The 25,586-nt window shown below is 33.1% G+C and overlaps 1 protein-coding gene across 1 annotated transcript; it reads left to right on the top strand.

Moving 5' to 3' along the window:
* Positions 1–10,100: 10,100 nt before the first annotated feature.
* On the top strand, positions 10,101–21,609 carry LOC123913952 (LON peptidase N-terminal domain and RING finger protein 3). Its single transcript, XM_045964892.1, has 18 exons — positions 10,101–10,381; positions 12,326–12,424; positions 13,504–13,586; positions 13,719–13,803; positions 13,899–13,985; positions 15,735–15,796; positions 15,961–16,154; positions 16,239–16,299; positions 16,665–16,842; positions 18,299–18,337; positions 18,446–18,507; positions 18,631–18,667; positions 19,245–19,294; positions 19,382–19,451; positions 20,381–20,456; positions 20,618–20,694; positions 20,794–20,862; positions 21,333–21,609. Exons 1-18 carry the CDS (start codon positions 10,316–10,318, stop codon positions 21,390–21,392), a joined length of 1,455 nt encoding a protein of 484 aa, XP_045820848.1. The 5' UTR covers positions 10,101–10,315; the 3' UTR covers positions 21,393–21,609.
* The last annotated feature ends 3,977 nt before the right edge of the window (positions 21,610–25,586 follow it).

Here is a 25,586-nt window from a genome sequence, read left to right on the forward strand (position 1 = left end):
GAAGTAACCTGATTGCTTCAAGTCTAGCAACTGGTGCAAAGGTTTCAGTATAGTCAATCCCCTCTTGTTGACTATAACCTTGTGCAACCAATCTAGCCTTGTTTCTTACCACTTCACCTTGTTCATTCAGCTTGTTTCTGAATACCCATTTTGTTCCAATAATGTTCTTGTGTGAAGGTTTAGGCACTAGAGTCCATACATCATTCCTTTGGAATTGATTCAGCTCTTCTTGCATTGCTACAATCCAAGCATCATCCTTCAGAGCTTCATCAATCTTTGAGGGTTCCATCATTGAGATAAGACCAACTAATGATTCCTCATTTCTCAGTTGAGATCTTGTTTTTCTTGGACTATCCTTGTTGCCTAAGATCAGTTCCTCTGGATGTGATGACTTGTATTTGAAAGTATTTCTTGGGGGCTCATCATCTTCAGACTCATCAACATCAGGTTCAGCAGATGCTTCTGTTCTTGGTTGTTCAGAGTCTGTAGGAACTACTATGTTCAGAGGTACTTCAGAGAATGGATGTTCTGAGTAGTTTGGAATATCTGAATATTGATCCTCTGATACCTGAAATCTAGACAAACCTTCCACAAGCTCTGACACTTGGTCAGGCTCTTTGTCATCAAATTTGACATGCATACTTTCTTCCACAGTGTGTGTTTCAGAAATATACAGTCTGTATGCTTTTGAGCGTTCAGAGTATCCTATAAAGATACCCTTATAACCTCTAGCATCAAATTTCTTTAGATGGACTTTGTTGTTTAAGATGTAACACGTACATCCAAACTGATGAAAATAAGAAATATCAGGTTTTCTTCCTTTGAACAATTCATAAGCAGTTTTGTTCAACTTAGATCTGATATAGATTCTATTTTGAACATAACATGCTGTGTTTACAGCTTCTGCCCATAAAAACTTTGCTACATTTGTTTCATGCATCATGGTTCTGGCCATTTCTTGCAGAGTTCTATTCTTCCTTTCTACAACCCCATTTTGTTGAGGAGTTCTAGGAGAAGAGAATTCATGCAAAATGCCATATTTTTCACAAAAGTTTTCAAAAGGTTCATTTTCAAATTCTCCACCATGATCACTTCTAACTTTTAAAATAGTGTAGCCTTTTTCATTTTGAATTTGTTTGCAGAAGATGCTAAACTCATCATACGCTTCATCTTTTGTTCTTAGGAATTTTACCCAAGTCCATCTACTGTAGTCATCAACAATCACTAATCCATACTTCTTTCCATTGATAGAGGCAGTTTGAACTGGCCCAAAAAGATCAATGTGAAGTAGTTCCAATGGTCTTGAGGTAGAGACAATGTTCTTAGGTTTAAAAGAAGATTTTGTAATCTTTCCTTTTTGACATGAACCACAAAGTGTGTTTGAGTGATATTTGATTTTAGGTAAACCTCTGACAAGGTCAAGCTTACTAAGCTTAGAGATTAACCTCCAGTTAGCATGGCCTAACCTCTTATGCCAGATCCATTTTTCTTCACTCAAGGTCAAAAGACACATCACTTTTTGTTCATTCAAATCAGAAAGATTAATTTTATAAACATTGTTCTTTCTCAGACCTTTGAATATAATGGAATTATCAGATTGTTTGGTTACAGTACATGATTCCTTATTAAAAATGACTACATAACCATTGTCGCAAAATTGACTTATGCTCAATAGATTATGTTTAAGTCCATCAACTAACCAAACATCATTAATAGATAGGGAAGAATTACCTACTGTACCTGTACCTATTATCTTTCCTTTCTGATTACCTCCAAAGCCAACAGAACCTCCTTCTTTCATGATTAGCTTGGAGAACAGTTGCTTGTCACCAGTCATGTGCCTTGAACACCCACTATCCAAATACCATGAATGATTCATGATACTTCTTTGAGTGATAGGCTGTATGAGAAACAACTTTAATCACTACGGTGGAACTCTTTATCACAGTTAATGATAAAGTCATCCCAATATTCTTCCTCTTCATTGATCAAGTTCTGATTGTTCACTTGAGAACTTGTCAGCCATTGGTCAAGGACATAAGCCCTTCTTCCTTTGCATAGAACTTGTTTCCAAACTCTAGGTAGGACATATCCTTTCCTAGTTGGTAAATCTGAATGATACATAATTTCAGCTTTTGGTACCCATCTTCTGGGTCCACGCTTGTTAGTCCACAAATGTTTACTGTGTTGTTGAGTGTGAGAGAAAGATTTTGGTTTGGAATAATAACTCTTTTGAAAATGTTTCTTAGTTTGAGTTCTGTTATTATTCCAGGACTTGGATTGTTTATGCTCCCAGAGTTTGTATTTATCACCAGTCCATTGATTTGACTGGTTATATTTACTGACTCTAGAATCATAAATAACCTTAGTCCTATGTTGCCTCTGAGGTTTGAGGTTTGACTTTCTTTTAAAAACCTCTGAGCTTTTAGGTTGACTTTTCTCATGAACTAGAATTCCTCTGGTTCCAGAAGTTGAAGCATCAGATTTTGAAGCTTTCAGAACATCTGAACTAATACTGTCAAGTTCTGAACAGCTTTTATCTTCTGAGCTTTTCTTCCCAGATCCTGAGGAACTTGGTTCCTCTGAGTTGTCATTTCCCAAATCTCTCAGATTATTATCCTCATCTTCCAGAGTACCAAAATTCTTTCCTTCTTCACTCTGAGGTACAACATAGTAAACCCAAGATTTTCCAACCTTTTTGGGATAGGTCTTTAGCTTTGAATATGTTCTACCATATTCATAGCCAACTCCCTCTCCTCTATGTCTCATGACATTATAAACAAGATTAGCAGCTTTGCTCTTACCAAGGTTGAGATGCACAAACTGTTGAAGAGCCATTTATTGCTCATCAGTAGGTTTGTGACACACAGCACAACCTTTTTCAAGATCATTTACTCTATTCAGAGTTTCTTGATATAGACCTTGAAAATGTTCTGCTTGTTCAGTCAGAGTGTTAAGGTTATCTTGTAAAACTTTTTGTTTACTTAACACTCTGAGATGTTTCTCAATGACCTTGTTAAGTGCAGTTATAAGTTGAGATTTAGAACAGTCAGAAAATACCTCATCAGTTACTTCTGAATCTGATTCTGATTCATCGTCTGAGTCTACATCTGAGTCAGTTGAAGCCATCAGGGCTAGATTTGCTTCTTCTTCTTCCTCAACTTCTTCCTCAGATGATAGCTCTTCAAAAGTAGCCATCAGACTCTTTCTCAATTTACTCTTGAATTGTTGCTTCTTTGAGCTGTATCTTTTGCTTTTGTCTTTAGCAGACATTTCTGGACAATCAGCAATAAAGTGTCCAGGCTTCTTACAGTTGAAGCAATTCTTCTGATCATCCTTTTTGCTGACAAAATTTCTGGAGCTGTTACCTCCTCTGAAATTTCTTTTGTTAAATCTGTTCCATTGCTGAAACTTGGTGAATAAGGCAAACTCATCCTCATTCATCTCATCCTCTTGACCATCAGCAGAAGATTCTTCTTCAATATCAAGAAGCTGAGTCTTAAGAGCCTTAGAAGTAGTCTTAGTTGACTGTAAAGCCACTGACTTAGACTTCTTCTTAGTTTCTGAGTCAGCATCCAGAACCATCTCATGGCTTCTGAGATTGCTTATCAGAGCTTCAAGACTCAGAGTCTTGAGATTTTGAGCTTCCTCTATTGCAGTGACCTTAGGTCTCCAAGCAATAGGAAGACTTCTCAGAATCTTCTGAACATGGTCATAGGTTGAATAACTTCTCTTAAGAGCTTTAAGACCAGATACAAGGATTTGAAACCTTGTAAACATAGTCTCAATGTTTTCATCTTGTTGCATAGTGAAAAGTTCATATTGCCTTATCAAAAGACTAGCTTTAGCCTCTTGAACCTTTTCATTACCATCATAGGTAGCACACATAGAATCAAAGATAGATTTAGCAGTAGACTTGTTCTCTATTCTGACATAATCCTCATGTCTAATAGCACCAACAACAATGTCCTTTACTCTATGATGTTTTGTGTAGATTTTTAGGTTAGCTGGTGTGAGTAACTTTCTATTCTCCATGGACAACCTACCATGTTCATTCAAGTTTTCAAAAGTTACTCCCAACTCAACCAAATCCCACAACTCATGATCAATAGCAGTAATATTGCTATACAGTCTCTCTTTCCACCACTCAAATAATGAAGCATCACCATTGAATATAGGGGCTTTTCTGTTGCCACTATGTTCATGTGATTCATTACTTAAGTAGTCATAACCAAAAGCATTTCTAGGACCACCACCAGCACCACTGGCCTCTTCACCAGTAGTTCTAGTACTACTATCATCTCCTCCAGACATAGTGTTCTCACAAGATCTTTACTGTCTCACTGTTAAGTGAAAGTAACAGACCAGGTGCTCTGATGCCAATTGAAGGTGTGAAAACACAAGAAGGGGGGGGTTGAATTGTGTTTTAGCTAAGTTAAAACTTTTCCAAGTTCTTAACTCAGCTACGTTCGCAGCGGATAAATAACACAACAAATAATAAGATAGAGAGAGAGAAATCACACAAGCAATTTATACTGGTTCCTCTCACAAAACGAGAGTAGTCCAGTCCCCTTGCACTTCCAAGGGAGTTCACTATAATCACACAAGATTACACTTGCTCAAGCACACAAGCAAGAGACTTCACAACTATGCTCAAGCACACAAGCTTAAGACTTCACACTTAAACACACAAGTTTAAGTCTCACACTTAAGCACACAAGCTTAAGTTACACACGTAACAAAAAGTATATAAAAATATACAAGTGCTCTTAGATGAACCTAAAGAGAGCAAATACAAATAGTACAGAGTATTTGGCTAAAGTGCAAAAACACTTGAGAAAGGTTCAGAGCTTGTATATCACAGAGTTCAGAGTTTGTTCAGCGCACGTTCAAATCTTGATAATTGTATATTTTTGTTGTAGCTGAATCTTCTAGTATATATACTACTAGAAAGAGTCGTTGCAAAAGGAGCCGTTGGAGTTGATAACCTTTTGTCTTCAAGCAGTCTGTCTTGATGCAGTTTGGTTGTATCCAAAACTAAGAAAGAGTTTCAGGTACTTTGACTACTGCAGAGTGGACTTTCCTTATTCAGCTAACAAAACTGAAGACCCACGTTCTCAAGTTAGGACAGACAGAGCAGAGGTAGCTGAACTGATCAGGCTTGAAAGGTCCTTTTCTCCATTGGTAGAAGAGTTGACTAACAAAGGAATCTTCACAGCTTTCAAAGAGAACTTCAGAGTTTGATGAAGCTTGTAGACAGACATGAAGTTCTGAAGTCTTCATCCTCTGAACGTTGTAACCTCTGAAGTCCAACATCTTCTGAGCGCTTGTGAACTTCTGAGTTCACATCTTCTGAACTTTATTCAGGACTTATATGATGCTTATATCTGCGCACTTAAAATAAATTTTTAGTCCTTCCAATTGTTTATTAATACTTTGTTATCATCAAAACCTTTATAGATTTAGGGGCAAACATTTTTAAATCAATTTTGTTCCAACAGAGTGTATGTCAAGAAAGATGCTGCAAAGGGAGTCATTATAATTTGTCTATATGTAGATGATTTGCTTATCACAGGAAGCAATGAATCTTATATTAGTGAGTTCAAGGGTGACTTGAAGGAAGAGTTTGAAATGACAGATTTAGGCCTCATGACATATTTTCTAGGCATTGAGTTTCTGAGGAATGAGCAAGGAATCTTAATGCACCAGACTAGATATGCATCAGAGATTTTGAAGAAGTTTGAGATGGACAAATGCAATGTTGCATTGTCACCTGCTGAGCCAAGGTCACAGCTAACTAAGTGTGCAGAAGAAGAGGATGTAGACCCTACATTCTATAGAAAGCTGATTGGTTCTCTGAGGTACTTGTGCAATACAAGGCCAGACTTGGCTTACAGTGTAGGGATTGCTAGCAGGTTTATGGAAAGGCCTAAAGGTTCACACTTGATTGCAGTAAAAAGGATACTGAGATATGTGAAAGGGACCATAAACTATGGTATTATGTTCCCTGCAAGTGATAGAGGCAAAGAATGTAAGCTGATAGGCTACACAGATTCGAATTGGTGTGGTGATCATGAAGATAGAAAATCTACTGCTGGTTATATGTTTTTCTATGGTGGATCACCAATATCATGGTGTTCAAAGAAGGAACCTGTAGTGGCCTTATCCTCATGTGAAGCTGAATACATAGCAGCATCACTCAGCACTTGTCAAGCTATTTGGTTGAAAAACCTAATCGAAGAGATCAGTCAAGACAAGTGTGAGACAGTGACTTTGAAGATTGATAATGTGTCTGCTATCAATCTTGCAAAGAACCCTATTGCTCATGGAAGAAGCAAGCATATAGAGCTAAGGTTCCATTACTTAAGAGAGCAGGTAAGCAATGGTAACTTGGCCCTAATGCACTGCAGAAGTGATGAGCAAGTTGCAGACTTGTTAACCAAGGCTGTAACAGTGCAGGTGTTTGAAAAATTGAGAAGTGAAATGGGAATTGAGACAGTGGACAACATGAATTAAGGGGGTGTGTTGATTCTAAGAAGTTTTCTAGAATGACTAATTCATGTTGTGCAAGCTGACTTGGTGTGCAAGTTGAGCAAAAATGAAAGTGTAACTAATTGCTTCTTAGCAAGTTAGTTAGTTTGTTAAGTGTAGTTTGTTAGAATCAGTTAGAGTTTGATTCACCTAGGTTGTTAGAGTGTGTTAGAGTCAGTTAGGAAGTTATTAGTTGGTTAGGGCCTAAGAGAATCATCAACTCATGTGATGATCTAGTAGTATAAATAAATGGCTCATGATTAGTGATTGTAATCCAACTACTTTTCCCCATTGAGGATGAATAAAACTGATTCTATTTTTCTCTAATCTTCTTCTTCTTCCTCTGTTAATCAAGTGCGTTTCTTTCTTTCCATTCATCCACCATTGTTGCAGCAACAAGGATAGTAGATCCTGCAGAAACTGTGCTCATTGGCGTGGCCAGAGTGACAGTGCAGCGCGCGCGTGTATCCTTGCTTGCTTGCTAGGCCTGTGCAGGCCAAAGCGATCGAATCCAGAGTGATCGAAGCCTAGCTTCCAGCTGCGCCAACAGATTTAACTACTTACATTTGAAATCCAACAATCTCCCCTACGTGTGAGTTTCCACATCATACCGTAGATCAAATACCAAGATTAACTCCTGCTCTCCCATCAAGCCTAACCACATTTATGATACCACTTATTGGGATATTCAAAGGGAACTTCGGAAGTAACAACAAATCAATATTCCAAGACCACAACAAAGACATCTCCAATTAAAATGTAAGAAGTAGGAATTCACACTTGAGTTCTCATATTTGAGAAAACTTATGTTTGATTGTTTGCTTACAACTTACAATAGTCCCCCATTCAATTGTTTATAGTGACATATGGTCTGACTGACATATAAATATAATCATTTTTTTTTTGTGTTAACCTGCAAGCTTACAATAGGTAGGCATATTGATATACAAACAAGGAATAGCCGTAAATAATGCATTGTACAAAGATGTTTTAGCGTCTCATCGAATGGATTGTATAAAGATATTTTAGCGTCTCATCGAATATACTACAACCGGTAGTAGTAGATAGGGCTGAGCATTAATTCGAGATTCGACTCGAAACCGATATACTCAACAACATTATTTTTTATTTCGTTTAGTTTTCACATTGTTATAAATTTTATCATTTAATTTTTGGCGATGATAATGAAAAATATTGAAGCATTCGTTCGGATGCGGGTCGGGTCTCGAGTCAATAATTGCAAAAAATGCGGGTCGGATTTCTAAAATTCTATCTCGCCATAACTGAAATCGACCGAACAATCATTAAAATGCAAATTAATTTTCTTCCTTCTCTCCCTCTCAATCTCGTATACTCTTCTCTTTGTTTTTTTTTTTGGAAGATCATACTATTCTCTTTGTTGTTTTTATCAATCTTTGATATAAGAGAGAAATGTTATATTTTACAAAACTTACAAGTCGTTGATGAAGAAGGTGCGAAAAATATTATAATATATTATTCTAGATCTATTTTAGTTTCTACTTCTCTTCTACTTGATCTTTTATTTTCTTTAGATCTACAGTATATATTTGAAACAAAGTAACTGCATCTCACTCTCTTTGTCTCTTTGTTTTTTAATTTAGTTTGTCTATCTTTTATTGCATTGTGTACGAGTTATTATTCAAAAATTAGAAATTTTTGGATAATAAAGGAGTTTTAGATATAAACAAAGTTTCAATCTAACTCATGATAACCGATCCGTTCAACCCGCCAATGTACGACCCGACACCTGAACAAACCAAAAATATAGACGGTCAAAATTAAATCCAAATTAATTAAATAATTACGATTTTTATTTGTTTAGTGATTTTCAGCCTGAAACCAATAAATCGATCAATGCTACCTACTAGTACTAGGAGTAAGATCTTGAATGACCAGCAAGGAGCCTCGAGTAAAAACAAATTATGAAAATTGAAACGTGTAGACGCGTGAAGTCAAAGCACCAATGACAATAAGAATGCAAAATTGACCAGCCTAGCCTAGCCACACAAACCAATGAACCATCCAAAGGCAAACACAAAGGGTCCACCACTCCCATCTCTATTCCCCACACGCCTACCACAAAACACAAGGGATATATACTTCCACGTACAAAACATAACTGCAGATTTTGGATTTGCATCACCTTCAATTTATTGTCTCATGTTTTTTATTCTGCATAATTTTAATTTTTTAATTGATTTATCTGTCATTGAATAAATTGGAGAAGAAGAAGAATGAATGACAGGAAATGATCTCATCCTACTATTTCAACAAACCAAAATCTTCTTTACTGTACTACTCGCATATCATGTAACACATTATTTAAAGGGTGCTAACCGGTGCCTTCAGGAAATTTAGAAAAGGAAATTTTAAACTTAAAAATAACATTGTTTACACATGAATTCAAGACTATTAGAATTCAATAAATCGGAATTTGAATTCAAGACCTTTTACACATGAATTCTTTAAACTATTAGCTCAAACAAGTTGGCCTACCCACCCCTCTCGCCATTTTATATAACATTTATTCTAATAAGATGATTAAATTGCAAGAGTTGCAGAAAACATGTTGGAATAATAATGTACTCCATCTATCTCAAAATGAGTGAGTCATTTTGATTATATACACTATTTACATATCTTATTTTGACCCTATTTTTCTACTAATATACAAACAAATATTAGCATATAAGATGTTGTTGGATTCATCTTGATGATTATTTTCAAAATATCATATTTTTATTATTATACAATTAAAAATATTAATTGTCAAAGTTATGCATTGACATGCGTGACGCAGTCAACTGACTTACTCATTATGGAACGGAGCGAGTATTTGCATTGGACACATCTAAAATTGGTTTTTTTTTAAAGAGTCTACTCTAGTGAGTAGTGACGAGTTTCATTTGAAGTTGAATCTCTTCTCTTTTTCCTTTTACTCTCTCCGTCCCAAAATAAATGATCTAATTTTGACTTGGTGTACCATTCATACGATCTTTTTGACTTTATATTTCTATTAATATATATATGCAAATATTATCATATGAGATGTTGTTTGATTTGTCTCGATGACTATTTTCAAAATATACAACTTTTATAATTTTTAATAATACACAACTAAAGATAAAGAGAATAACTATGGTCAAACAAATCATTTATTTTGGGACAAAGAGAGTATTTTATAGAGTCTAATGACAAAAGGTAAATATATTAAGAACTAAAAAGTGAAAAATTACAAATTTAAAACCGCGTTCCAATATATCAAATGTTTATACTACTTTTTGCCATTTAAACTATACGAGCCAAGATTTATTTTTTTAAACTCGCACATACAATAAAATCTCTGATTCAAATTCGATAAATAACATTGAACCTAACAATATTAATATTATGATTAAGATCAGCAAAATATTAACGAGTGTCCTAGAACACTTTTTAAGTATTTTAAATAATAAATTTTCATGAAATTTTTATAGAAACATAACATATTAAAAATTAAAATATAATGTTTAAATAGTAGCTCGGGCCACGGTAAAAAAAAAAAAACCATAAGAGGGGGAATTTGTGTTCTAGAAATAAATAAATACGTAGTTGAATTTGGTCCGTGTATGAAATGAAGGAGCCAGGGGCGAACACGATGCCCCTAATTACAACTTTCTTCTTCTTCTTCTTCTTCTTCTTCTTCTTCTTCTTCTTCTCTTCATCTTAACCTTCTTCAAATATTTTACACACACTCTTTTCTTTAATTCCCATTCTATCCTCAATGGCCACTCAAACCCCTTCTGATTCTCTCGATCATTCCCTTCTCGACGTCGACGACTACGTTTTGGTAAGTTCTATTCTTCTTCTCTTCACTGTTTCGTTGCTCACAAAATGAATGTGCTGCTATTTACTTCAATTGTTTCTGCTTCTTTATTTCGTTTTTTCAGTTCAGAGACTGTTTTCGATTCTGTTTTATCTTATTTGTTTGCGATGATTCTTGTTATTTTGAAAAATTGCTTTTGAAAATCGATGATTCTGATGTAATTGCAAACCTTTACTTCCACAATTGCAGTTGTGAACATTTTTCTAAAACCTTGATTCTGATGCGTGTTTAGTTATTTTCTTATTATATTTGATTTTTTTAGAAGTTGTATAGAATTGATTTTTACATGTTTGAGTGATATTCTCATAGTATTATTTCATTATTATGTTTCTGCAATTGATTTTTGACCTTAAATTTATTGATCAATAAAGTTAGTGATCAAGTTCAAGTGGTTAACGAGCTCATTCCCGGGACAAATCGGAATCCGTGTTCGGTTACTGGGAAGAACAATTCTTGACCAGACTTTATTTACTTCTCAGCCGAACTCCTGATTATCGGGGTTTCTTCCTCGGGGAACAGAGGGTCCACACAAAAAAAATAAAATAAAAAAATAGATCACTTTTATAAAATTAATATATTCAAAATCAATTTTTGCCAGGGTAGGAAAGCATACACACGCGTTTTAGGATATATGGTCATTGGAAAAACTAAATTAACTGAAATCTTTGTTCTTACTATGCAGCTGTGCACAGCTATTTTTTCAAAGTTGTTTCTTGTGTTTCCGTTTTTTTTCCCTCTTTCTTTTTGTGTCTGGTTTCAAAGATGGATATGGGAAAAGACAAGTCGTCTTGTTACTTACCTTTCCCTTTGACTCAAGTAATTGCTAGGTGAGAAATCCAAGAAGAGAAAATGACAGTCTAGATGTGATTCAATGTTTCATTTTTCTTATTATTTTTTATATTTGTCTTTTGTTTTTCTGAGCTGTGGCTTTTCAGGTATGCTCTGCTGTTAGTTTGCAAAAGAATGTATAGGTTTCTTATTGTCATTGTCAATGTCTTAGTGGTTTCCTCTGTCCAATTTGATACATGATTTTTGTAAAATCTAAGTGTGTGTGATTCTGTAATGACAATAATTGATTTCATAAAATTGATTTTGGCTTAACATGAGCTGAATCTAAAGTGATTTATATTCGAATAGGTTAATGTAAAAGTGAGTTGAACACTAAAATTGAGTGTATAAATCAATTATAGAATCAAAAGCTCCAATTTCTAGCTTCAAGTTGGAATTAGTTCTGGAGGCAAACTCAATTCTAGTCGATAGCAACCAAACATGTTAAAATCAAGTCTACAACTCTAGAACAATTTTAGCTCATCCAAAATGGAACCAAACATACAATGGTAGTTTAGTTACTTTGAATCAAATTTGATTTCACTTATAAACCTTGTGTGACTAGATGTGGTAAAAGCCTAATGGTAGTTTTTTCATAATAATGAAAAAATTACACTAAGTTTTACATAATGTTTGCTGTTAGAGTAAAAACATCCAAATATAATCACTTTACTTCAATGAAACTTAACTTTAAAACCAAATAAAGTTTCAAAGTCAATTTCATTCAGAATCACCCTGTCGTATGCTTCCTTTAAAACCTTTGTCCTACGCTCACTCAATAAAACATACTTAAATTTGTGATTCAATAACATTGGTTCCTCACAACCCTCAATGTCTGTTTACTTTTCTTATAAAACTACCATAGTAACAAAGTGTGGATAATGAAAGGCTCTTCTCTTTTATTTGTTTGAGTCCTGAATTGTGAGCATTATTAGGCAATACAGATGATAGAATTCAGTCATCCAGACCCATTATGTTTGAAACATTCAAAAGGAATGGTGAAAAGTTATAAAACAAATCAATATTGTGTTTGGAAATCTAACATAGAAATATGAACATTGATATCTGGTTCTGTTGCAGGAAAATGGACCAGAAGGATTGGCATGGGACACATTTCATTATGTTTACGAGCTTGTACAAAAGGGAAATTTGGCCTTTCGAGAGAACAGAATGGAAGAGGTGATGAAAAAAGTGTGCTTGTTGGTTATTCTGTTAATTGTTCTTCTCAATGCAGTCTATTTATATATGATCATTGCTTCCAACATTTTTTATTCGTTTTTCTCTACATAATTTACATTAGAGTAATGATACATCTTCATTATCAATCTAGTACTTATAGTTTGTCTGATTAAAACACAAGTATTAATCCAGAGTAATCATGTATCCTCCCAATACTTCATAATGAAAAGATACATGCATTTGATGTTATGTAAACATAAACGAACAGATTATGAGGATGTAGAATTGTTCTTTTCATTCTACTAGTTTTTCTTGTACGATTAAGATTCATTAACTTATGAAATGCAAATGGGAATATATTGATTTGTCGTAGCTTTATGTCAAGAATTTGGGAAAAGGGATCTTGTGTGACAACAGTATTGTTCTGGGGATGAAGCCAGGTGCAGTGGAATTTTTTTACTTATTCCTTCATTGATGGCTTTATTTAATTATTCTATTCAAAATACAGTTCTTTATCATTTGTTTATTTGTATTTCCCTGTTATGTCTATCGTTTTTGTAGTTACCAAGTTTACTAAGAAATCATGCTGTTGCAGTCCAGTATTATGTAGAATGTGTTTTTTGTGTTTTAAGTTTTAACTATAATCATGATATGATTGCTTTACTTTTTTTTTTTTAATTTTTATAATTAGTAAAATTTAGAGTTTGATTCACACGACTTTTCTTGGTCTGTTTGATGGATCTAATAAATGAATTGGTGTTGGCCATAAACAATACATATATAGTCCATTATCTTGACAAACGATTGAGTTGCTGCTTCAATCATTTGTTTAAGCAATATGATCATACTTCAGTCTGTTCACTTTTTTTTTTTGGGATGTTGCAATGCTTTTTGACTTAATACACGCTTCATTTTCGAAAAACACTTTCCAATTTTGGATGAGGGATGGGATTCTCATGCTTTACTAGCCTACTTGCAGAAATTTAAAAAGAGATATCAAAGAATTATTTCATATGCAGGGAAATTTGATGTTTATACTTTGTCTTTTTCAATGTTGATCTTTGTGATTATTTATTCAGGCAGTCAACTTTTACTCAAGAGCCAATAGCATCAAATCTAGTGATCCAATCATCCTCGGCAATAGAAGTGCAGCTTATATTAGGTTAGGCATATTCAGTATTTTTCTTTTACATTAGTCATTACAATCTGTTTTTTTAATCTTGTTCCAAATAGTTTTTCTTCAGATCTGTTAAGTTTCTTGTTCTCATGCCAATGATAATATTTTTCCAATCAGGATTAGTCAATATTTAATGCATAGATCATCATCATCCTCAGAACATAGGCCATTGAGTGGGCTTGATCCCACAACACTTGCCGAAGTATGTTCTAATGGATACTTTTTATCATGCTGAAATACTATCATATTTCTAAATTGATCTGCACATACTAAGTTGATTCATGACAACCATTTCAGCTGGGATTGAAAGATGCTGCAAAGCTTGTGGAACTCCAAAGTAATTCAGTAAAACCATACCTTTTGAAGGCCAACGCGCTTCTTCTAGTAAGAGACTTCTCTCTCTCTCTCTCTCTCTCTCTCTCTCTCTCTGTTGTAGTTTATTGGGTAGCCCCAGATATTTTTCTTTTAGCAAATGTATTTTTTGTTCTAGGTGGGGGTTTGATATACATTTAGCTAGGTGATTCAAATGCCTTCTCCTTTGAAGGCTCCTTAAAATTTTAATTCTGTGTTACCTTAACCCATGTCACTAGTTGAGGGGAATTCTCCCACCTCGGGTCTGTACCTACTTTATGGGGAATTGAATGAAGGCCAAGTGTGGAGTTGGATATGGCCTATGTTATAGTGATTCAAGAGAATAATAAGGGGCAGCGTAAAAAATGTTGTAAGATAGCATATATTTAACACGTGGTTCATATAAAAATAGTAGCTGCTAGCAATTAGGGACATAGTTACACAAATTAAGGATTTAATCGGATCATCTGTAATTATAAGATGATTCCTTCTGTGATTTTATAAATACAACCCACATATGGTATAAGACACAATGTTCACATATCTCATTCGTACAAATACTTTAGCTGTTGCTGGTGATCCTTGGAAATACTTTTGAATAGGAAGCACCTTTACAGTGATTCTTGAGTTTTAATTCTACTAATCAACCAAACAAATGGTTACAACCATGATTGTCAAACTCAGGATCCCATCAAAGATCAATTGGGTATCGTAAGATCATAACACGGATTGTGAGATCCCACCAAATAGACAAAATTATGAAATAACCAAGAAAAATTAACCTTAACATAATTTTTATATTAATTTAATGAAAAATCACACACTCTCATAATCTTAAACAACATCTAAAAAGTAACAAAGAAAAACATCGAAAATGTTAATTTAACAGTAATAAATGAACACATGATTAAAATTGGGAGGCAGCAAGAGGAATTGCAAAGATGAGAGAGTTGCAGAGATGAGAAGAGTTCCTGAGATGAGAAGAATTTATAGAAAAATGGAATACCTTGAATGATTCGAACCATTAAAGGATGAGAAATTCCCATGTTGGGAAGTAATTTCTCAATTAAAACCCACTGAGTCCCAAATGTTCAGTGTATCCCTCCTTTGCAATGAACCACAGGTTGAATTCTGAGTCAAAAACATGCAAAACCAGGTTGAAAAGGTGCAAGTTCCCTGGGTCAAAATCAGGTCAAAATAAGTGAAACCAGGTAAAAAATGTGTGCAACCGGCCCGAGAGGGAGCAACAAATTCCTCTGCGTGCTCATCGCTCCAGCACAGTGGAGGGAGAAAAATGCGTGAGATCTTACAATCTAGATTGCGTGCTTAACAACCATGGTTACAGCTGTGATTATGAAGAAGCCTCTTCACATTTGTACCTATAATGTGATTTTGATTTGTTCTCTATCTTCAATGTTTGATAAAAATATAAAATTGTTTAATGCTGAGTGCCCTACTTAATAGAATATATTAAATAATTTTATCAAATGCCTGTGTATGAGCTTGGCCTTGATGTATTTTGTACGACACTTTTGACTGTAATAATACATATACAATGGGTGACTGCTATATAATTCATCCCATTAAGTATACTTTTTGCTGTTCTGATCCATACTTGTTACTTTCTTTGCATGGTTCTCTGATCCAAAAACGTGGCTCACCTTGTTTTTCGCCACTGTCCATGGCACATCCTTATCTTTACTCTTGTTTCTCAAGCCTTATATTATGATGATGGTGTCTTTATTGAATGTAACTTGATATGATATTGTATTTAAATGGCAGTTAGAGAAATATGATGTGGCTCAGGATGTTATTCTTTCAGGACTTCAAGTTGATCCTTTCAGGTATTGCACATTTACAAGTCTTGTCTTATTTTTATTTTATTATAATTCACATTTTACCCCTATTGGAATATAGGTGGAATGACTGACTCTGAATGTAGAGCTTTTGCTAGTTCATTTACTGTGCTATTTCTGAGTGCTGTTTCATTGCATTTGATATCATGTAGTAATTCCCTTCGGGAATGTCTTCAAAAAGTGGAAAGAGTATCATCTAGTTCAACAGGGAGAAGTGCACACGGACAACCAGAGCGCAATGATGACTTTGATTGCACTCTGTGCCTGAAGTTACTGTATGAACCTGTCACAACCCCCTGTGGACATTCTTTTTGCCGCTCATGTCTATTTCAGTCAATGGATCGTGGTTAGTGATAGTTAATGTTGATTATATTTTCCCTAGGAAAACATATGTCCTACATTAGGTTTGATTATTGTTCTCATTTGTTAGGAAACAGATGCCCATTGTGCAGGACAGTTCTGCTCATTAGCCCCAAAACATGTTCAATTAGGTGAGTTGTCTATCAGATGTCACGATAAACAACCACATCAAAGTTCTGAATTAATTTCTTTGTTTTTCTTGTTATAGTTTATAGTGGGATGGTTATTCACTAATTTGAACTATAATAGGTTGAAAGATTGTCTGCTAAATACACTGCAGCGGCAAGTTACGTTATTGTGACATTGTCGTGACTCAAATTGCTAAAAGAAATGCATGTTTCAATATCCTTATTGGCATATGTGTCTTGTGTACCTCAACTCAGTTTAGTCTCATTGTCAGACGATGTGATCACATAAAAATCTCTATTAGATTTGATTCATTATTTCTTCTTCTTTTTTTTTCTTTCTAATTTATGTTCCTATTAACTGCTGCTAGTGTGACATTGAAGAGCATCATACAAAAGAACTTTCCAGAGGAATATGCTGAAAGGAAGCAAGAGCATGACAGTTTAGTTAATATTGGTGTAGATATGCTCCCTCTTTTTGTCATGGATGTTGTCTTACCATGTCAAAGGATTCCCCTAAATATATTTGAACCTCGTTATAGACTTATGGTGAGTTGGTCAATGGTTCTGATGCTCACTGGAATTTTTAATTTAATATTATATATATTAAATGTCTTTAATGTTAAAGTTGGTGATTAGTTTTCTGTTTGGTACATATCTTTGACTTATCAAGTATACTTAATCTGATTCCTTTCTTTTCTAAAATCTTCCATAGCGCTTCTTTAGGCATTCTATCATATGCATGCAAGTCAGTTAATATCACATGTAGGTATTTTTGTTGATCCCTCCAACATATCTCAATCTTCTTGGCAAGTATATAACTTCCATGTGTTAGGAACCCAAGAAATTCTATATACTAACTCCATGATCAGTCTCGACATAACCCTTTTGTCTGAATCTCTGCACAACCACTCCCAAAGTTTCATAGTATGACTCATTCATCAGTTTAAATCTCCTTATAATATGGGTCATTTTCTATGTCATCTTAAAGATGCAAGTATAATGTGCTTCATCTCCATTTATTCAGAATGCTATTACCTCAATGGCTCAATATCTCATTGAATAGCTTTGTGATTCGTCTTTAACCTTTCTTTCCTTGCCTCTTCCACACTCTGACAGGTATATTGTATCCTCATTAATGTTTCTTTGAAGTTTTACCCCATATCCTCTTATTCTTTGGTAGTATGAGTTTTTTTTAATCATCCTATCTAGTATCAAAGTCTTTCCGAATTCAAAGAATATTTATTTCCTTCATTAAAGAGAACACAAGTTTACTTATTAATATAGGGAAAAAGGACAAAGATCCCGTCAATTGTGTTTTCCACTGCAGAGAGAGCAGTGATAATCTTTACCTTCAAAACTTTATTTCTCAATTTTTTTTGAATTTTCCAATTTTCAATCGAACGGCCACAATTTCACTGCATGGTCATGTGAAGGGAAAGAATCCACTCCCAAGGAAAAATGACATAGTTTTAAATGACTTGTATTAAGTGGGAGCAGTTAAATTTCAATCAGTGAGAATGCTGATGCAAATGTAGACTATACTGTTTATTCGTAGTTTTTCTATGGTAAGCCGGAGAAAAAATATATTCTGGCTTTGTTCCTGAGTTTAAATAGTTGTTACATGGCAGAGGACAATTTTTGTGTTCTTTATATTACAATCCACGTACTCTTCCGACAAAAATTGCAAGACCAGGTAGGATTCTGGAAAAATATTTTGAATGGCTCTGGTTAAGCTAACGGACCATTTATTTATAGCTCACAATTACAACATTTGGAGAGGATTGAGAGGACTGGTGAATATGGATTGTGTATGAACTTTGAACATTGTTTTGAAATATACATAAAGGCTGTCAATAAATACTAATTTGGCAATTGTTTGGCCTATTTAATTTGTCAAATATTCCATTGACTTGGTGATAAAAGGATTTTATATTCAAATGGTCTGAAACTCTGAATGTTATCATATCTCTTATTGAATTTTTTTTCTTATGGGAAAAAACAGGTAAGAAGAATAATGGAAGGCAATCGTCGGATGGGAATGGTAGATTATTTTGCTCATCCTTTTCTTTCCTCTTTTTCGCTTAAGTTATATAATCACACTTACCATATGCATCTGTTATTCTGTGTGATTTGTCTATTGATCTTCTAGGTTATAATAGATTCTTCAACGGGTTCATTAGCAGAGTTTGGGTGTGAAGTAGAAATCACAGAGTAGGTGCTTGGCTTTTATATCACCTGAAAAAAATAGTCTCAAATATTTATCCCCCCCTCCTCACATGAAATATCTTCTCATCTATGCCATTTGCTTTAAAAAATTTCTATTCCATGGTGTAGGTGTGAGCCACTTCCAGATGGCCGTTTTTATATAGAGGTAAAAAAATAACTTATTTCTTTGCGCTATTTATGATAATTAGTGTAGATGAGGTTTGAGAGTTAAATTTTTTGGTTTTGCTTTCCACTTTCGAGCCCTTCTTTCCTTGGTTGGGAGTTCAAATGCGATTTTGACAACCTTGGTAATAAATATGACCAGTATATAAGACTTAGCAATATGAAATCTACCAAATAAAGTCTTACATAAACTATACAAATTTTCATTTGTTTTTTGACGCACTATACAAATCTTCATGTAAAGCTAAGAATCTGTATTTTGTCGTGTTACTGATTATGTGCACTTTTCTCATATGGTTTGGAAAAATTCATTCACATTGGTTTATGTAATTATATGTTGAGTTGTTCTAATTAAGAGTCAGGGTTCATGGTTCCTAACAATGGTTTTTCTCATTTTACGTTTGGTCACAGTCGGATTGGTTTTAATTGTCCAAGGATATTTCTAAAGCTCCGAAGAACTTTCTATCAAAATAAACTCTCCTTTCTTCATTTTTAACATTTCAATTTGTAACAAATTTTGGTTTGATTATTACTTCAAAAACAATTATGATTATGTGCAGATTGAAGGTCGTAGGAGATTTCGCAACCTCCGTTCTTGGGATCAAGATGGGTGAGTTGTCTCCGGGTTTATGTTGAATAAAATCTCTTGCTGTTTTGCATGTGGAATTTTGCCTTTATATCTTAATGTTTCATGTAGGTATCGTGTTGCAGAAGTTGAATGGATACAGGATATTATGCCGCCAGAAGGGACAAAAGAAAAAGAGGATGTAAGTTCACTTTAATTCTGGCATTCATTTCTTTGTAAGCTGTGCTTGGATAGCATTCTTATTTCTATGACCTTAGATTTATAAAGCTTGAAGCCATGTAGGCGATATAGATTGTGGTGGGCTTAAGTAAAGAATACTACCTCTATCCTTATATATAATCACCCTTTTTAGAAAACAATTGGGCCCTGAATATAAGCTCCATTTCAAATTACTAGATACATTTATTATTGTTTTTTTTCCAAATTAACACCCCTACTAATATTATTAAATGTCTTGGAAGATGATAAGTCAAAGTTGAACACATTTCTATAGAAAAGAGTACCATATTTTAGGAACATATGTACACAAAATGGACACAAGAGACTATCTACTTTTTCTAATATAGATGAAAATAGTAAAAAAGGCTTATAATATCAATAGGGACGAAGTTAGTACTATCATATGATATTGACTGGTAGTTTTAAGCAACGAATGCCATCATATAATGACTGCAATGTTTAAGTTTCATTCGGGTATTGGCATTTACTTTAATAATATTCCTTTGCTTGTAAATTAAAATGTTTTGATTGGCCATGGTTTAGCAGTAATTGGTAGCTATTTAGTCCTTAGCACCAATATGTAAAAACAATTCTTTTGCATTTTTACTGTTTTAAAAGAATGCACACAATTGTTCACTTTAGAGTCTATTATTTATTTGTTAACAAATAAAAGTAACAAATTTTAAAAAATAAAAACAGAATTTGTTTTCACAAAGTAAATGGGACCTTAGATCTTTGAATGTTCCCAAAATTGAATATCCTCAATGCTTTAATTTTAATGCTAAGCTTTACCTACAAGTCACGTGACCCTTTATGTTGAATGCGTTATTATTGTAACAAATTTTCATCTTTTTAACTTACAAGTAATGACATATTTATACATTATTATAGTTACAGGAATTGACATATAATGCCGCAGAAAGTGCTCGATCATGGATAGGAAGAGCTAAAGAATTAGCAAGACAAGGTAAACATTAAACCTCACCTAGATTTGTTTGTACACGTCGTTGAGTTATTGTTTGTTTTATCCCATTTTACTGAACTGGGAAAACCTTACCTTTTTTCTTATCACCTTTACAAATGAAAATACTTCTGCTGTACTAAACTATAGAGATATATCATTTACAGATCAAAGATTAGAGAAACTCGTGAATGTTGAAGGAATGATGCCCTCATTAAGAGACCCCGAGCGCTTTAGTTTTTGGGTGATTATTACATTTGTGACTTTAAGTTTTTACTTTGTTCATAAAAACAACAGCATTTGCTGTATTTATTGCTATGTACTAATGTAATTTTAATTACAGCTGGCTACCCTCTCCAATCGGAGGCCTTCAGAAAGATTGGATCTCCTACGGATTAGAGACACTACAGAGGTATTTAATTTTTAATTAAGTTGAACTTTAGTCGCATTGAAATTACATTCATTTTTAGTCCTTTTATTTAATTTGATAAAAGTAGTATATTTGAATTTAATATACCTACTACTACTACTAGGGACTAAAACAGTAGTATATTTGAAGGACTATTTATCAAATTAAATATACTACTTTTATCAAATTAAATACAAGGACTATTTTTGTTAAATACATAAAAATTAATACATCTTCAGTTGAACTGTTGAGATACTTATTTTTAGAGATTTAAAGTATATTTAAGAATCAACATGTTTGTTTGGGTTGTTAAATTCCATCTTCTGACAGCATTTTACTCTATAACTTCATTGTGTGGATATGTACAGCCATAGCTACATTTTGCATCAACACAACTTATATTTGAGACCGAAAGAAGTAAATTATGAAAAATATCAAAACAATATTAAGAATTTTTCCTTGATTTCTTTTAGAGAATTAGACGAGCCCTGATATTTCTTCGAGCGGATGAACAAGGCTGCAGAATTCAGTAAAGATTAGCTGAGGAGCATTACCATTATTATTGCAATTTAAATATTTGTTGTAAATTCATTTACAAGCCTGTCAAATATTCTTTGGCTTCATAAATGACCGTTCATGAGGCAATTTTTGTTGTAACATAATGTTGAACTCATTTGTTCTAATATACAGTATATAACCACAACTCATTTTATTCACAATCTGATTAATACAAATGTTTGTTGGTTTAAAGTTTTGAATGATTATGCAGACGTGAGGATTTTTTTTACTATACATAGCATATGTTAACATTTGATTAAACCCACATCTCTCTCTCATCCAATAGAAACTTGATATTAGTTCAAAAGTTTCATTTACTTTGACTACACTCACTCACTCTTTCTTTCTCACTAAAAACAAACACACCCTACTCCCCCTTTATCATTCATCATTTGAATAGAAGAAAGAAACAAATCAACCAGCCCAATTTTCATTATTTTCTAATCTTCTATACTTTTATTCTTCTCTCTTGTTGTTGTTGGTGCTGCTGTAGATTTTTCAACATGGTTTTACCTTTGTTGTTGGTTTTTTTTTTAGTTTTGTGTAATGTATTAGTCTTTCCTCAATTTTATTTTCTCTCAATTTCTTTGGTATTATTGCTTATTAAATGTGGTATTTTTATTTTATTTCTACCAATACTCAATAGAAATTATATTCAAAATATAGTCAAGTCCAGAGCAATCATCAAACTACTAATCATTATACATTTGATGAATATAAAAATATAAAATTGGGCACATCTCTGAAAAAAAAAATTCTTCGAATTTGATTTAGAAAAGCTTCCTAATGGGTTAATGCAAAGAATATGACAATAGTACAGAACAATTAAGATGTATATTTATACTCTAAAAAAATATACTCAGCATAGTCAGCATACTCAGCATAGATAGGCCCAACTAGCCCAATGACTTGTTGACTTTTACTTTTTGCGCCCCCTAAAATTATCAAAATAACTCCTTATTTTATAGAAGAGCGTTGTTCGCATTTTAAAACGTGAGTATGTTAAAGATGTGTGACTGTTACACCACCCTCAGAATGTATCTACCCCCTTAAAATAAAAATATGGAAAAACACAATTTTCTGATTCATAAATTATATAATTTAGTCTATGATTCTTTTTATAACTTCACTCTCTAATTCATCAATATCAACCACCAAATTATTATCTTTATATCTCCCTTAAGAAAATTTTATAATTGGTTAAGATTAAGAAATACTAATATTTTAATGTTATTTTGTGTTGATGTGACTTATGTAGTTTTGACAACTTTTTAAATATTTTCATTTGTGTGAGCTTAATTTATATATACTATTAAAACAAAAATAAAAACAAATATTAAGATGAAGATATCCACGTGTTTATATATGTATTTCTTTTTCTTTTACCACTAGTTTAATCTGGTTCGGAAGTCATGAGTTTATATTTTTTTCTTTCAAAAGAAATAATACCAATGACAAAAGTCAACAGTGTTTATATTGTTTTATTGAGACACAATGCATGCAGTATGTTGATTGTTAAAATAGTGTCATGTGAGCTGGTTGTATATACTATTTGTTTTGAACTCTTCCTGTTGTCCTCTAATAGGATATATCATATCATGAAAAGATAGAAAATATTTGTTTCATTCTTTATTATAAGAAAATACCTAGTGCTTCAAAACATAGTAGTTTGAATGAAGGGAATATCAATTTCTCTATAAAACAAATGCATAATTAAACTAATTTAATTTGAGTTAAGGGTTAAAAAAATTTAAAAATTATTAAAGTACCAGAGTTTATGTCCTAATGAAGGTGAATAGATACTAATTTTAATAACTATTTACTAATTTTGACTATTTAAAAAGAGAAAGAAAAAAAAAGACTTTTTTCTACTTTCATTATTATAGATTGAATACATCCACAATAAATCTAAAAAATGATTTTGTTTTCTTCTTATAATAAAGATCGGACGAAATGTTTTTTTCAAATATGTAAGAAACTCTTGTGTGGTTTTGGTCAAAAAAATTATATATAATCTCACAAAGGAAAATGTTAAATAGTATCTATTTTTTTTGGTACAATAAGGGAGAAAAAAGAAAAGAAAAACAAAACATGAAGGGAAACTATCTAGTAAACCAAGTCCCACTAGCATCAGCTAGAAGGAACAGGTTTATGCCAACAAGTGGAGTAGCTAATAGCGAGAACGTTAAATAGTATTTATGTGACACTAGTTAAAGAACTAAATATGATAAAATTATCTTAAAATTTGTATAGTCAACTATTTAAAAATATAAATAATGTTATTTTCAATACATTTTTTCGAGAGGGATTTTTTTTTATATCAAGTAGTTTAATGACTAGAATTTCACACCTTAAGGTGAATATATAATTGGGGTGTTCAGAGTTCGAACTCCATCACCTGCATAGTGCAATGTCCCTACTAATTGAACTATATTTCAGGTGGCAAATAAATTTTTATGTTTTCTTTGTCACATAGCCTAGTGGCTAAAATTCAACTCTTAAGGTGATTAAGTGAAGTGTCCGAAATTTGAATATCGACTTCTACATATAGGATGTGATGTCCATACGAACTGAGTTATGCTCAGAGGTTGAGATGTTTTTTATTGAGATTGAAAATGAAAAAATGATTCAATATTCCCTAAATATGGCAATAGAGAACATTTGAAATGTATATTTATTTATGCTCGAAATATATATTTAATACTACAAATTATATATATATATATATATATATAGGGGTTTTCTAACTTAGACCCTAGTTAGGTCTAAGTTAGCAAGGTGCACCTTTTCAATTGGACCAAAATACCATTCTTTTAATTTTTGAAAAATAGAGCAACAGGGGCATTTCTGTAATTTTACATTAAAAAAAAAATAATGACACGCGCCCCCACCTTCTTAAAAATTAATAGACGTGGATCCAGTGTCGCGCGCGTACGGAAGGACCATGGTTACAGACCGTTGATTTCCATCAGACAGCCAAGATGTGATCTCATTAAGGCTGTCTGATTGATCAGACAGCCCATATCATCCTACCATCCTGTCTGCGCCACACTAGATTATAAGCTGGAGAGAGAAAATTTTACTTTTGAAAAAGGCAGCCACGTGTCAGCATATGACTGGGTCTGCCTGATTTTTTCCATTTTATGCTTTAAACTCGATTATTTCGTCGTAAATTAATTTTTTATTTTTTAATTTTTATACCAAAATTCATAATTTTTTTTTCTCTACAAATAGAGACTTGGTTTGTTTGATTTGGACACCGAAAAAAAAAACGCAATTTTTCACTACTTTAAACTCGATTATTTCGTCGTAAATTAATTTTTTATTTTTTATTTTTTATACCAAAATTCATAATTTTTTTTTTCCTACAAATAGAGATTTGGTTCGTTCGATTTGGACACCGAAAAAAAAAACGCAATTTTTCACTACCTTAATCTCATTTTATTGTTTACTAAATACGTTACGTGTGTGTTCTAAACTCAACCAACCCACTGAAACCATTATATCAGGAAAATAGTAGATAATATTCTGGAACTTTTGGTATATTTTATGAAATTTTTGGAGACCTGAAACTATTTTTAGTTAATTAAATGAGATAAAACGATAATTAAAAACTAATGTTTGCTTCTGAAACCATTTATCTGGTACAATGGTTTCAGAGAGTTGTAATCTGAAACCATTTTGCTGGTAGAATGGTTTCAGTAAGTTGATTATTAGTTATTTGCTTCTGAAACCATTTAGCTTGTAGAATGGTTGCACATAGTTGTATTCTGAAACCATTTTACTGGTAGAATGGTTTCAGTGAGTAATTTATTAATTGTGTTTGCTTCTGAAACCATTTATCTGGTACAATGGTTTCAGAGAGTTGTAATCTGAAACCATTTTGCTGGTAGAATGGTTTCAGTAAGTAGATTATTAGTTATTTGCTTCTGAAACCATTTACCTTGTAGAATGGTTGCACATAGTTGTATTCTGAAACCATTTTACTGGTAGAATGGTTTCAGTGAGTAATTATTTAATTGTGTTTGCTTCTGAAACCATTTATCTGGTAGAATGATTTCAGAGAGTTGTAAACTGAAACCATTTTGCTGGTAAAATGGTTTCAGTAAGTTGATTATTAGTTATTTGATGAGATTAAGGTAGTGAAAAATTGAGTTTTTTGTTTCTGT

The sequence above is a fragment of the Trifolium pratense genome, linkage group LG3, assembly GCF_020283565.1.
Source record: "Trifolium pratense cultivar HEN17-A07 linkage group LG3, ARS_RC_1.1, whole genome shotgun sequence".
NCBI classification, from domain to species: Eukaryota; Viridiplantae; Streptophyta; class Magnoliopsida; order Fabales; family Fabaceae; genus Trifolium; species Trifolium pratense.

What these genes read in the sequence shown, in the direction of transcription:
- LOC123913952 (XM_045964892.1), top strand. Translation starts at nt 10,316, where the DNA reads ATGGCCACTCAAACCCCTTCTGATTCTCTCGATCATTCCCTTCTCGAC. An exon ending in CGTTCTTGGGATCAAGATGG is followed by an intron (nt 19,295 to 19,381) that starts GTGAGTTGTCTC and finishes TGTTTCATGTAG; the next exon opens with GTATCGTGTTGCAGAAGTTG. An exon ending in CCGAGCGCTTTAGTTTTTGG is followed by an intron (nt 20,695 to 20,793) that starts GTGATTATTACA and finishes TTTTAATTACAG; the next exon opens with CTGGCTACCCTCTCCAATCG.